Source organism: Pristis pectinata, chromosome 15 (assembly GCF_009764475.1).
Source record: "Pristis pectinata isolate sPriPec2 chromosome 15, sPriPec2.1.pri, whole genome shotgun sequence".
Classification (NCBI taxonomy): Eukaryota; Metazoa; Chordata; class Chondrichthyes; order Rhinopristiformes; family Pristidae; genus Pristis; species Pristis pectinata.
The window spans coordinates 47,107,196-47,122,565 of record NC_067419.1 but is presented as its reverse complement, the minus strand read 5'-3'; the positions used below and the strand labels follow the sequence as shown (position 1 = coordinate 47,122,565).

Genomic DNA, 15,370 nt, shown 5'->3' with positions numbered 1-15,370 from the left:
ATGGTCTTTTCAAGTGAGTTTCAGGGTTTTTTTCCCCCCCACAATTTTTTTCTAAAACAAATTTTGGAAGTGGCTCTGTATAATGCAGCCCTTTTTGCCTCTATGGGTCTCCAAGTTGAAATTAGGATAATTTTATACTTTGAAGGTATCTCTTGAAAAGTTATCTATTAAAAAAGATTCATGATGTGTTTAGTAGTGATGCTGTATGTATTTGTATGGTGACCAGTCGTATCTTGCGCTTAATCTGTGGATATTTTCTGCTTCTGTCAGACAACTGCATGCATTTGCTTGAACTTCCTGTGAATGTGTAACAATAGGAAAAAGATTGTTAATATTATTTTCATACTCATGCATATCAGTATACTTGTGATATGTTAATAACAAGTTTGACTCGTAATCTATGAAAACTGATACTGGCCTAAAAATTGTGTTTTTCATTAGATGAACACTGTTCGCTTTGTTTCTATGACATTAAACAGAGCAGAGATGCAAGAGCCTGCAGATACTGGAACCTGGAGCAAATGACAAACTTCTGGAGGAACTCAATGGCTGGAGGCAAAGAGATGCTCGATGTTTTGGGTCTCAACCCGAAACGTCAACCATCCCTTTCCCTCCACAAATGCTGCTTGACCTGCTGAGTTTGTCCAGCAGTTTTTTTTTGTTACATTAAACAAAGCAACTTGTGCAAAACAAAAACTCCCGAAATTGCAGTAATTAATGAAATGACTGGAAAAAAATTTCACAGTATGCATTTATTAACCTGAAACCTTGAACTGAAAGCACTTTTGGAGATGATTGCCCTTTAAAGATGTCAGTTTTTGTCACTCAGGACTTGCATGCAGTTGTCAAACAATAGATGTCATCCTTGGCAACTTGTGTATCTGAACCCAAAACCGGTTTGTATGTTGCTGTCCAGTCACACTGAATGTTACAGTTTCGTCATTTGTTTAACACTAGTGCTTGCATATTCAAAAAATTTTATTTTGCATTTGTGCATGATAGCATGTATCTGTAGCTTGTATTACATATTTTCTAATTGTTTTGATGTGCTTTCTTGCTTGGTATGCATGCAGTAATCCGTATCTGCTAGCGATAGGCAGAAGTAGCAGTGCCAGACATCTCCCAGCCAGCTCTTCCTCAAGCACCAGCTTGGATCCTACTAATTCTCAGTCTAGGCAACCAACTTCATCTCAGTACTCATCCTACAGCATCTTCAGAAGGTATAACACTGTTTGAAAAGGCAACCTTAATTTGGCAAAAATGCTTTTCTTCAATGTGCTTCAAGCTCATTTAAATGCAAACGCATATGTGTGTATATGTGTAAATATGTTTTCACTGATAGTTCCCATGTTTTGATGTAAGTACAGACTAAGTATAAAAAGCAAGACCTCTGGTAACCTTACCAATAACGTGTAACATCCAGTAAGTTAAGATGTGCAAAAGTTCAGCTTCAATCAGAAGGTGCTGAAAATAGCATGCTTGCCATTAGACGTAAGCAGGAAAATGTCAAGTTAATATTACAGGTTATCAGTCTTCAATTTTGCTGAAGGTTATTTGTAGCTTGAACAATAACTTCAACTTCGCTTCCCAGATTATTTGGATTTTCTTTAATGTTTTAAATCTTGTGTATTTTAAAAATATCTTTGGATAATTGTAGATCATGGGAAAAAGAATTTGTTGCTACTGTCATGACCTTTTTGTACAAATATCTGCCAAGAACCACAAATCTGTAAACTTGCCAGTTATTTGTTTGGGTTGCAATGTATTGCAGTGGTCAGCTTGTGTACAACTAACTTGGGACCCCACTTTAACACTATTCTAATATGCTATAGCTTTCCACTTAAAATATTGCATTCTTGCAATTAAGTTGTCATCAAAAAGGTTTGGATAAATGTTTGAAAAATGTTGTTGGATCATGGGGGTTGAAATAGGAGAGTGAAACCAATTTGATAGCTTTTTCAAAACTGACACAACCGTAAGTGGAATCGTTGCATTTTGTGTTGTTTCATTTTCAGATTTTATGGGAAGAGTGTTCTGATATGTATCAAGTGCATCGTTAATTATTTTTCCACTTACCCTGGGTGTGCATGAACCTGATAAAATAAAACTCCCTTTGTGTTCTTGGAAGTACAGGAAATCCTTGGATTACATGCTGGGAAAAATCAGTGTGGGAATTGGCTTTGTTTTTGAAGGTTGCTGGATTTCCTATTCATATACGTTAACGATTGGAACATTGAGCAGGCTGTATAGGGATGTCCAATTCTCTCCACATGAAGTAACTCTGGTCTTGGAATGTGCCCTGGAAATTCTGTCCCAGTGCCATTTCCTTGACACATGAGCCTTGTCAGCAAGCTCTTGTGTCACACAGTTACGGAAGTTGAGGATTTTACATAGCATTTGTTGGAAACTTAATAAACAGAACCGTAATAATGAGTCCAAATTACAAATGTTGGGAGTCTCTTTAATGGACCTGCTTTGGTGAAGCTGTCAATCACTTGATAGTCTTGAAATTCTTGGTCCTCTTTGTTCAGCTTTCAAACCTAACTGATGCCTTTTAGAATTTACATTCAATGAAAACTTACCAAGTAAGCTTCCAGCAAATTACCATTGTTGGAATAGCTCATTCCATCTCTGTTGTATCTTTGTAAATTACAACATTTTAACTTTTTCTGAAAGCTGCGTATTTCACTTGCAAAGATGGAATTCAAATCTTGATGTACTTCCAGCAAACTTTAGTAGCTTCATCTAATCTGAAACATGTTTCTTTGGCGGGTGGCAATATCGGTGCACTAGGGAAAAATGTGTGCCATAGAGCTCTTACTTTTGGTCTTTATGTGGGGAAAGATAACTTAGGACAAATGCTGCTAAATCGGGATGTTACTTAAAGTGCTGGAGAAAATCTTGAAGAATTGCAATGACTAAAGAAAAATATTTTAATAAACAAAAGCAACATTTGAAGAAAGCCCACTATATTTTCCTTCAGTACACTTAGCATCATTAATCTAATAACTGCTTCAACATTTGCTATTTCCCTTCTCCTCCCTCCCCCCCCATGCATACTAATTATGTTCTGGTCACAATATTTAGCTCTTACTATGTAGCATTGAGGGTTAAGTGTAGCATTCATAATCTGAAAATTAGATGCAGTGAAGGCCATTGCTAAACCTAGAGGATAATAAACTCAATCTCCTTCATTATGTGGATTGCTTTGTTGCAAACTGCTCTTTACAAATCGTCATTATTCCAAAATCATTTTTTAAAAAAATTTACTGCATGGTAACAGGCCCTTACTGCCCCATGAGTCCGCGCCGCCCATTTTAAACCCTATTAACCTACCCATACGTCTTTGCAATGTGGGAGGAAACCGGAGCACCCGGAGGAAACCCACGCAGACACAGAAGAACTTATAAACTCCTTACAGACAGCAACGGGAATCGAACCCTGATCGCTGGCATTGTAATAGCGTCATGCTAACGCTACACTACCATGCACCCCTTAATGTTGAAAACATTTCCATTTAAAACTGCCCAAAGAATAACACAATGTTCCAAGAAATAAACGAAGGTTGGGCCAGCTTTCATCAAAACTTGCATAGGCCAAGTTCTTGACAATTGATTTGCAAAATTTAAATCTTAGCAACATGAAACCAAGGGTTTGTTTTATTCCAATCTGTTCAACAAGATGGGTCTGATTTTTGGAATCTGTTAAAGATGCATGCACCTGTGTATAACTAAATACAGTTTGTTACTTAAACTTAGACTTGAATAAATGTCAGTGTATATTGATGTATAATCAGTACCTCCCAAGAATGTTACTTGCTAGTTTTGGGGTACTGTTCTAGATTTAATGTGTGTTCATTTGTAAATATGTTTGAATTCCTGTGCTGCTTGTGCTTTACTTCCAAGAAGATTGACATCCTAACCATATAAACTCCGTGAAGAAAAATATCTTATTTCAAGGTTGCTGTTGATGAGTAAACTGCTGCTAAGTTTCCTGTGTTGATATAATTTGAAATAGCTAATTCTAAAATGTGGAACTTGTAAAGTTTTTAAGTCTCTTTGCAATGTAAAACCAAATACTGCTCAGAAATTGACCATGGAACACCTTTTAGAGAAAACATTGTTTAGAACTTGGATTTTAATGCAGGACCGCTGAGCTTTTCTCCCCTATTTTTGTTTTCCCATTAGTAGTTCTTTTGGTAGAAGAAAAGAGGATCAAATCAGTACTGTTCAAAGTGCCATTTCAACCAACACCGTAGCAACTGTTACCTCATCAAACAGCCTGCAATCCATTCCCAGGATAGCTGCCTCCACTTCATCGGGCAGGTAATATGAATAAATGGCAGATTTTTGTCTGTTAAGCTTTTAACTCGCTTTGTCTTTGTTATGTGTTTCTTTGTGTGAATTAAGGATATTTGGTTTGCATTTGCAGGAATTGTTTGAAGGATAATACCAATTCTAGCTACATATCAGGAGAGTCATTTCAAAACTATTTTTACCTTCCCACATCCTAATTCACTCTCATGGTGTGAAGCGGTTACTTCTAATGTCCTTTTTGCTTTTATTGACTCTTCAGAAGAATTTCTTGTTTAACCCGTAAAACCATTGAAATCCTAGTTGTAATAACATCACCGGTTATCTTATTTGGCTCCAGCAGTTATTGACCAAGACCTATCTAAATCTTCTCAAAACTAAGTCCACCTATCCATGGTCTGATACTTAAACTCTCCCTACTGCTTCAAGATCAATATTTATACTTTAAGCTAAATACATAGATTTGTGCATCAACTGGTTACTTGCTAGGACAATTGGAAATAAAAAAATTTGGGGTGAAAATGTGAGAGACCTTGCATCTCAGCAGTGAGAGTATAGTTTATGTAGTGTTGGCCTCAGTTTTGGAGCAGGCAGCCCATTTGGAAGAAGAAGAAGAAGTTTCTGTGACTCGTTACTTCACTGAGTCACTGGTATGACCTATGTATCACAAGTAAAGGAGATTACTGATTTACTTGTGATACATAGGTCATACCAAAGTTGGGTTGGGAGGACATACAATAATGCTGGTATGTCCTCTCAACCCAACTTTGGTATGATCTATGTATCACAAGTAAATCAGTGATTATTGTATGTATGTCCTCCTAACCCAACCTTGGAAGAGTCTGGGTAAGATGTTAGAGAATGGGAATGTTGTGGATAATGCAATGAGAGTCCTATTCTCAGCTGTCAAAAAAGCCCTTCCAAGCTCCCAGCCCTTCCAGATAAGTGAGCACTGAAGCCCTTTTGGCTTGGCAGAAAATGTTCTTGTACAAGTTATTCAGACATTGGAATCTGGAGCAACACACAAAAAGCCGGAGGAGCTCAGCAGGTCAGGCAGCATCGATGGAGGGAAATGAACAGTCACCATTTCGGGTTGAGACCGGTCCTGATGAAGGGTCTTGATCTGAAACGTTGTCTGTCCATCTTTCTCCATAGATGCTGCCTGACCAGCTGAGTTCCTCCAGCTTTTTGTGTGTTGCATTGAGAATATTTGCATGGTTAGCATCTGTGTCCCATCATAGGTATAAAACATTATTGATTTTTTGGGATGTGATGTTACTTGTAATTTGTATTGCCCTTCATGAATATCATTAACTTTCCAAAGAGTAGAATCAATCATTAGAAAAGAAAAAGTGCGAGGGTGGTCTTGATGAGAACAATTTGATCCCTTCAGAGATGCCATATTATAAGCTTATTCATATACTATTTCATATAACTTTGTGGTTAAATTGTATTTCAGTCCATTGCCAATAAGCTTATGATATTCCAAGTACACACTTGCAAATACTTTTAAGAAAGCACTGTGATTAAATGCTGAAAATAAATGCAACAGGTTCAGCTGTGTATATATTTAAAAAAACAATTTCAAAGTCTGTACTGTAAATGGGAACATCAATCACTACCATCACTATTGGATCCAATCTGTTTTCAGGCACTGGTTTGTTATTTCTCTAGTTTTAGTAAAATCTCTTCCTGCCTGTTTTTTTTTCCCCTACAGTAAATAGTATATACCTAAAGTGTGATGAACTTGCTCCATCACTAGAGTAAATTTTATTCTTCCAAGGGAAAACAAATTGCTCTTAAAGATGGTACCAAGAACCCAGTCAACTGATTTCTAGAACAAGCTCTTTTTGGTTTAACAGGAGAAATGAGAACAATTCATGCAAATCCATTAAATTTCTTTGTAGAAATTAAAACCAATCCTTAAGTCATACAGAGCTTATTTTTCCAAGTTTTTTGTTGATTTGATTTCATGTTAGTTGAGCTTTGCTTATTTTCTTGTTTGTCTTGCTGCTTGATGTGCTGTAGCACCTCAAATCGTTTCTCGACGGGGGACAATACTGAGAAAGACAAAGAAAATGTTCCTTCAGCGGTTGCTACAACTGGCACTGTCTCCTCAACAACGGAGGTCAGAGAGAGACGCAGGTGTGTAGTCTTCCAGGTTACATTGATGTGGCTGTGGGGAGTTGGCTGCAAAATTCAGAATAACTTAATGCAAAATGAATTGAATTTTGGAGAGATACAGATTGCACTTAATTTCCAGTAAGGTGCCATCTTTCCTGAATATTCAATTTGGTTTGGATTTTACTCCCATTTCTTTACACAGTCCTCCCATTTACCATTGAAGGTGGAGGAGCCACTTCATGTAGCTGGTGCGCAATGGGTTAAATGATGCTAATTTTCTTGGCTTTGTCATTGTTAAACTGTCTTTCAAGATAATCTTCAGAAAGATGTAAAACATTATTAATAATTTGAGTAGAGTGCAACCTAGAGAACCTGAATGACTCCTGTCTGAAAATATCTAAATTAGAATTAGTTTTTCCTTAAGAGGACAGTTATCTATGTAATTGTGATCGATAGAAGAAGAATTGTCCATTCATTGATGCCCCAATATGTAGCCTGAATCTTCTATAATATGATCAGCTGATGACCCATGTCTTGTCTTCTCTTGTGGTATAGTTCAACTGGTGGAATGTCCTACTAGAAGTGGCAAGCCAGCGAAATAGTCAGGAGACAGTTACCCTAGGATTTCTCAAGGTTGATTCTTGACTTGAGTCTCATGACATCATGTCAGACAAGGGCAGGTTTGGCTCTGCTCAGATTTCTTCACTTGAGCCCTCATTATAACCATGATCCAAATGTGAGCAAAAGATTTGAAACCCATAAATTGATGTCGGAGAGTTAGGAATGATAAAGCTATATGAACAAGATGAGGTTGGAATGATTCGCAGAAGTGAATGAGATACAGGGTTAGCCACGATTTTGAATTTTGTTATTCTTTGCATCAAGGTTGAGTGTGGATTCACGTAGCTGGTTAGCGATGGGTTAAATTATTTTAATTACCTTGGGTTTATCATTAAAATTGCATCATAATAGTAAGTAACAACAAATAGTTTGTAGACAATTGTCACAAGCTAAAATTTAAGTCAGTGGGAAACACAAAACTTCCACTGGATGGAGTCCTGTCTCGCTCAAATGAAGACGGTTGAGTTTTATTTGAGAGCAATCAAGGATATTGCTGCAAGCTTTTCTAAGAACAGTCACCCAGATCCAACTGGCTGCTTCACCAATATTCTTTATTCCTTTGTAAGGTCAGAAATCAGCTGTTTGTTGCTGATTGCAAAACGTTCATCCCTTCATGCTGCTTAACCTGCTCGTAGCAAGACTTGGATGCCATTCAGGCATGGGCTGATGTGTGATGCAGATGTACTTGTCCCTTAAGTACCATGCCGTGAACATTCTTAATGGGAGAATCTAATTCCATCCTTATGACATTCAAATGGCCTTGTCATCACAGGTTCCACCCCTGTCGATCAGCCCCACAAATATTGCAGCTACAGTGTCAGGCTGCATGTTCTTTTGCTGAGCAAGTTCCTTTCCAATTCCACAAAGGAAGTCAGGAGCATTGTGGAATACTCCATAGAACCATAGAACGTTACAGTACAGAAAACAGTCCATTTGGCCCCTCTAGTCTGTGCTGAAACTTTATTCAGCTAGTCCCATTGACCTGCACCCTGTCTATAACCCTCCAGACCTCTCCCGTCCATGTATCTATCCAATTTATTTTTAAAACTTAAGAGTGAGCCCACATTTACCACGTCAGATGGCAGCCCGTTCCACACTCCCACCGCTCTCTGACTAAAGAAATTCCCCCTAAACCTTTCCCCTTTCATCCTAAAGCTATGTCCTCTTGTACTCAATGAGAGACTTTAACAATGTGGATATACTGGAGAGGCTGAGGCTTCTTTCCTTCGAACCTGGTTGAAATGGGACCTGATAATAGTATTTAAAATAAAGTGGTCCATGTACATGAAGTGGTCAGAAATTTTCCCACTGAAGGAACCGGAGGATGTAGAATGAAGATGAGTGGCAACAAAACCAAAAATGGCATGAGAAAAAACTTTAGCCATACAGTGTTTAGAAAATGGAATGCAGTGTCGGGTGGTAGTAGTCAGATGGATTCAGTTATAGCATTCAAAAGCAAATCGGATATATTCCCTTGATGGTAGAGAGAGTGGGAGGAATTTGGGAGGCTTTGGGAGATGGCTGGGAATAATATACTTGGATTGTTCCTGCAAAGAACTGGTGTGGACTGACTTTGTTCCATGGGACCACAGGCTTTGTTCCATGCTGCATCCTTCTGTGATTATTAACTTGAAAAAATACTTTAACAGCACCTCCCAAATCCATGATATCTCCTGGAAGGAGGATGGCAGGTATAAGGGAGCAGCTCCATCTGCAAGTACCCCGCTAGGTCATGCCATCCTGCTTTGAAGCTCTAATCACCAAACCTTCAGTTTTTGCGTCGGTATCCAGAAACAGGATATTTAATGCGGGCAGATGGGGCTAGCCCAGATGGGAATCTTGGTCCCGAAGGGCCTGTTTCCGTGCTGTGCAACTCTCCAACCCTTCAACCCTTCATCACATGGGAGCCACATGGACTACAGTAGTCAATAATGTGGCTCAAGGACAGGCAATAAATGAGTGAAATCTGCTCTGTGAAAGAAAAGAAGGTGCCTTGGCAAAATGTACATTATTACAATTGAAATAATGTCCAGTGTTTCTCCAGACATAGGAAACATGACTTGCTCTTCAGTCGACGGGATAATCTTACTATTTTTGTTACTTTTCGATATGTTATTTTTAGCATTGCCCAAAGTAAACAAATAAAACCTAAAGGGAAACAGTTGGATGCACATTTTGAGAGTGTGCGCATCAGAGGTCCGTGCAGGGGTTGTTTTCTGGTTTCACGGTTTTGATATTATTACATGTTGAATGATGCTCAAGTTGCCGATAGCATATCAAGGGGTTTGTGAAACTAAGACTAATACAGGAAGATGTATACAGGTGAGCAGAGTTGTCAGTGAAGTGACAGGCAGATTGCAGAGATGTACAGGTAGTACACTTTGTGGGGGGGAATAAAGTTGTATCCTAACCAGTAACAATGTACAGAGAAAATCTCAAATGCAAATACCTGGTTGAAAAGTCAAAGTTGAGTTTATTGTCATAGGCACAAGTACTTGTATGTACAGGTACAATGAAAAACTTGCAGCAGCATCACAGGCACAGAGCATCAGATAAGCAGCATTCACAAGAAAGACATAAACATATACACAATTTTTACAAGAACAATAAACAATTTGAACAAAAAAAATTCATTTTAGTGCAAAGTGATCAGAGTGGTCATAGTGGTGAGCAATCAAGGTCTGATGATTAGATTGCTCCACCTAAGTATCAGGGTGAATTCTGTTACTTAATCTTGGAAGTAGCTAGATCTGGAGAAAATAGCTGTTTAAAGATTTCAATGGAAATTTATTCTAAATGATTATTGTATTTGAGCTTTGGATGAAGGGAGAAATGGGTTGGTTTGTCACGTGTTAAACTGTCCTGTGTTAAGTTCAAGTTTATTGTCTGAGGTATAAATGAATGGCATGAAAATTAGCTGACACTACTTATAGTTTGTTTCCTAGTTGAGAAGTGAGCAGAACCTACTTCAGTGCTTTTACCAATTGAACTCTCTTTTTATCCTAGCTTTTTACTTTCCTTTCTCTGAATTTCATCCAATTCATCCTTTTTTAAATCCCATCTCATTACTTTCCTCCTCCCGTGTATTCCTTGTCTTTGTTAATTCCTCCTTTTCATTTCTTGAATATTCTTTCTTCCTTTCATTCTTTTACAAATCTAGACTGCATTTGAACATTAAACTATAATTATGTTCTGAATTTTCAACAAAACTATAACTTTCTCTCATCAGCCTTTTGGTTCCTATCAAGATTAGGTGAGCTGAAAACTGCATGTTTTTGTGACTGAACACTTGCTTGTGACTTTAATGAACTAGGTTTTGTTAGAATGTAACCAGAAATTAACATGTTGAATTAATCAAGTAATTGTGAAGGAAAGCAATGGGTATGATAAAGGCTTCTTGTTCATTAACCGTCCTTTTATCATGGCCAGCTTGAAGCATTGTTTGAATTTACACAGTTTACGTAATTAAAAGTTTAGACTCCCATATAAATGACACAAGCTCTAAATTAGCACCTATTTCAACATTATCATGTATCCGTGACAAATGATTGAATTGGGCACTTAGATTCAGATGCCACTTCAAGCTGCATGTTTTTTGTTTTCATGTCAAGCATCTTCAATTTGCAGATTGGTTTTCAAGCACCCAGCATGACATTTCATGAAAATGTTGTAGTAGGGAAAGGAAATGACTGGACTCGTGAATTAAATGAGCATTATGCTCACTGTTTCTGCAGTGTACTATGCTTCACTGACCATTTATGGCATAAAGATGCAGGTTTGAGTTCCCTGAAGTGTTGAAACTGTTTGTCTCAGCCTCATTACTATTGGAGTGCTGATATTTTACTGTTGTTTCCCTGGTTCAAGATGATGTGGAAGTTGTCATGGGCTGATGTTGTCCAGGAAGTTGTCTGTGGAAGCAGTTTGAAGTGATGAGGAATATCCCATTAAAAAATATTGATGCCAATGTCCTATTTAAGCAGAGTGCCAACTCTGCCTTCTAATAAAACTCCACAGCTGCTTTTATCCATGCAATTCTGTTCCAGCTTGAATTGCACTCAAGGTGAGGATAGAGCAGCAGTTAGACACCAGGGAGCTTTGAGCTGCATTTCACCCTTGTTGCAAGCTGTAATTCTAAATAATGACAAGTATGTGTTACGAGCAAGTCTACACTGGAACTACTAGATGAGCTCAAAGTAGATTTTTCAAACCTAGATTCATAAGCTGTAATTTGAATTGGAGTGGATAAAAATATTAAGATCATCTTGCTGCTTAAAGTGGAGCTGTATTAGTGAGGAAAGTAAAACTCTGGTTAGACCACACTTGGAGTACTGTGTCCAGTTCTGGTTGCCTCATTATAGGAAGGATGTGGAAGCGTTGGAAAGGGTGCAGAGGAGATTTACCAGGGTGCTGCCTGGTTTAGAGAGTATGGATTATGAGGAGACTAAGGGAGCTGGGGCTTTACTCTTTGGAGAGAAGGAGGATGAGAGGAGACATGATAGAGGTGTACAAAATATTAAGAGGAATCGATAGAGTGGACAGCCAGCGCCTCTTTCCCAGGGCATCAGTGCTCAATACAAGAGGGCATGGCTTTAAAGTAATGGGTGGGAAGTTCAAAGGAGATATCAGTGGTAGGTTTTTTTACCCAGAGAGTGGTTGGGGCATGGAATGAACTGCCTGGGGCGGTGGTGGAGGCAGGTACATTGGTCAAATTCAAGACATTACTAGATAAGCATATGGAGGAATTTAAAATAGAGGGATATGTGGGAGGACGGTGTTAGATAGTTTTAGGCGTGGTTTAAAGGTCGGCACAACGGTGGGCAGAAGAGCCTGTATTGTGCTGTACTGTTCTATGTTCTATTAAAATATGAACCAGTAATATTAATCATCATCCTTACTACAGGCCTGTGGGGAAGAGCATAAAACTAATCACATTTTCAAATAGGATTGATCCTGGTCTCTGAATATTGCAGCTCAGATTACAAACCTGATGCACATTGTCCCTTCAATGATTGTGAATATTCATTCGTTCATCTTGAGTAGTTGCTTCTACTTTTGTACTGTCTTGTTTATAAAATAGAACTTCGAACAAATGAAAATAGAAACCAAGCTATTAGGTTCCCACATTAGCTTCAACTTTCTGCCTTCGGTGATTGCTTTCTGCTGGTTTTCTCCTTAAGCAGCCTCAACCACAAAATTCACTTCTTTAACTAGTCACAACTGTTTTTGCCTCAAAGTACAGTGAATGTAACCCAGTACAGTTGTAGCTGGCTCAAGAAGTTTTTTTCTTTGAGAAGATGGTGTAGGATTGACTAATAGAACTGCTGCTTCAGAGCTCCAGTGACCCAGGTTCAATCCTGACCCCTGGTGCTGTCTGCATGAAGTTTGCACGTTCTTCCTGTGACCTCATGGGTTTCCTCTGGGTGCTCTCATTTACCATAGATGTGTGGGTTGGCAGGTTAATTGGCAGCTGTCAATTACTCATTGAGTGTAGGTGAGCGGTGGAATCTGAGGAGAGTTGAGAGGAATGCTAGAGTAAATGGGTGCTCAACCTGTTTCCGTGCTGTATGACTCTGTGACAAAGTATTGGGACGACCCAGCAGTAAGCAATCATTGAAGATGGGAAGTTGAAGTAAAGTCTGAATTTAATAGTTTGGCTTCTGTTGTGATAAATTAGCAGTTCTGTTTTTAACTATTATGTTAAAACTCCAATCATCCTGAATCCATTTGTTTGGAAATCCCGATGCTTCAGCGCTGGGCTCACCAAACACTGTTCCCCACACGTTCTGTACGCCCACCGGGGCTCCATTTCCTTAAATACACGTGGGCTTGATTGCCTGTGTTCATTTTAATAACATAAGGAACCAGTTTCCCATACTCCCTTTCAGTTGGCCCAGTTCTTCTGAAAATTTATTATCTCCTGTGTAACATAAACAGTGAAATGAAAAGTATTTGAGGGTGTTAATGAATAACATCTTGCAGTCCAAAAAAAATCTGCTAATCTGGAACTCTCAAAATCCTGAGGGTGCCAGATGATTGGAGTTTTACTGTAATTAATAATGGTGCTGGGGAAATACCATTGTTAGAATCGGATGTGATGGTGAAATAGAGAAAGTTTAGTCAGTACTCGTATCATACCACGAATAACACTGAGAAACAACTTTAAGAGGTGTAGATGTTAACAGTGGAGACATGAGGTATGTTCAAAGTTGAAGATGTGAAACAGGACAAGACTTTGTTCTCTGAGACCATGTGATGGTTACTTCAGAGAAAACATGATGTATCGGAGTATTGTACGCAGTTCTGTTCGCCACATTACAGGAATGAAGTGATTAAGCTCGTGAGGGTACAGAAAAGATTCACAAGAACGCTGCCTGGATCAGAGGGCTTGAGTTATAAAAAGAGGTTGGATAGGCTGGGACTGTTTTCCATGGAGCAGAGGAGGCTGACAGGTGAAATGAGAGAGGTTTATAAAATTATGAGAAGCTTAGGGTAGGTAACCAGTGTCTGTTTCCCATGGTAGGAGTGTCTAAAGCTTGAAGGTATAGGTTTAAGGTGAGAGAGAGGAGGTTTAAAGGGGATCTGAGCGGTAAATATTTCACACAAAGTAGTTGGTATCTGGAATGAGCTGCTGGAGGAGGTGATGGAGGCAGGAACAGTGAAGAACAGAGCACAGAGGGATGTGGAATTAATGAAGGCAAGTGGGATTATGACAGGTATATAGGCATGATGGTCAGCATAGATGCATTGGGTCAAAGGCCTATACCTATGCTGTACAACTCTGACGCTGTGGTTGAATTTTGAATGTCAGTGAGTGAACTGAAACTCCTTCATCTGATTCCATTTCCTGCTGTCATTTGGGATAAATGGAAGGCAAGGGAGCAAATATATAAGCACTGGGCAAGTTTAAGGAGAGTGTGGGAAACTGGCTCCTTATGTTATTAAAAATGAACACAGGCAATCAACAAGTCCAAGCATGAGTTGAATGTTAATTTTGTCTATACGTAATTATTTGGTTCAGAGGTCTGCTTGACACTTGTTTGATAAACGTTTAATTTGGATATAGGGACTAAATTTGATAAACGTTTAATTTGGATACAGGGACTAATTGTGGCTCACTGTGTTTTAGATTTTACAGCAGTGCTTTTATCGCTAGAACTATTGCTGCTGTTTGAAGTTCCCCTAAAACTTTTTGTCGGCTTACGTACGGCAACATCATAAGTAGGGAGGTATTTTAGCACAGCTTGCAGTGCTGTCAGAATAACCAACAGTGTATCTCCTCAAACAAGCAGATTAAAAGAATAGATTGTGTTGCATAAAGGTTAAATGAGGAATTAAAGGAAATCTTGGGTTCGGGTGCATAGTAAAGTTACTGGACTACTGGCCAGAAGTCAGTTCAAATCCCACTGTAGCTGTTTGGGGAAGTATTAAAATGTGGGAAAATGAAGCTCGTCTACCAACTACAGACGGCCCACCTCGTGTTATGTCAGTTCGGATAACACATATCCACCCTTGCAGAATTCACAAACCAGTACCAAAAAATCTATGACACGAAATATAAATTCGCTTTTTGCAAAATTTATGTGTGAAACAAATAAATAAATGCCGCTTATTTCTTCTCAACTGGCATTCCGTGCTGCACGCAGAGTTGACGTGGCTTTGCGTTACGGAAAATGGTGATACTGACCATTTTCTAGGAAGGCAGTCCCCCTCCCCCTGTAATGCAGTCATCGCCTGCACCGGATTGTTGCAAAAACTCATCTGGTTCATTGCCTACCAGGGAAGGAAATGTGCTGTCCCTGCCCTCTCTGGCCTAAATGCAATTTCAAACCCTTGATTTGTGTACCCCAAACTTCAATAAATGATGACACCCTGTGAATGAATGGAACAATTTGTGAGTGACTGAACTTAATTCCATATACTGAAGGCAAAATAATGAAAAAGGGTTTCAGAGAGATGAGGGATTAAGAAAAAGTTTTTATTTTAATTTGCAATTTTAATAATCTCCAATAGAAGTATCTTAAGATAATACTTCAAGAGGCAGTTTGGTCGTAACCTCAGTAAAGTTTGGTGGGCTTGAATGGAAATAAGTTTTATAGGAATCCAAATACTCTTGGAGCAGTAACAAACCTGACCCACTTATGACTGGTTAAATTGGTTCCAATCAATAGTCAGCATCCTCCCAAGGGAATTTGACACTGTAATTTGACACTAATCATATGGCTGAATGCCAAAGGAAAGTGTTCAAGGCAGTAATCATCTGCCATTTGCATTGGCAGAAATGTTAATTGCCACTTAGCAGCCAAAGCTTCAAT

The 15,370-nt window shown here is 38.8% G+C and overlaps 1 protein-coding gene across 7 annotated transcripts in view; it reads left to right on the top strand.

Moving 5' to 3' along the window:
• Positions 1 to 15,370, top strand: part of ppp1r12a (protein phosphatase 1, regulatory subunit 12A) — a 145,955-nt gene that overhangs the window by 88,255 nt on the left and 42,330 nt on the right. For 3 of the 7 annotated variants that reach the window (XM_052030621.1, XM_052030620.1, XM_052030626.1), the window contains 3 exons: positions 1,074 to 1,220; positions 4,188 to 4,325; positions 6,342 to 6,458. In XM_052030621.1, coding sequence (XP_051886581.1) covers positions 1,074 to 1,220; positions 4,188 to 4,325; positions 6,342 to 6,458 — 402 coding nt within the window. The remainder of the gene's footprint in view (positions 1 to 1,073; positions 1,221 to 4,187; positions 4,326 to 6,341; positions 6,459 to 15,370) is intronic. The other 4 variants (XM_052030625.1, XM_052030624.1, XM_052030623.1 and 1 more) reach the window with 2 other exon arrangements.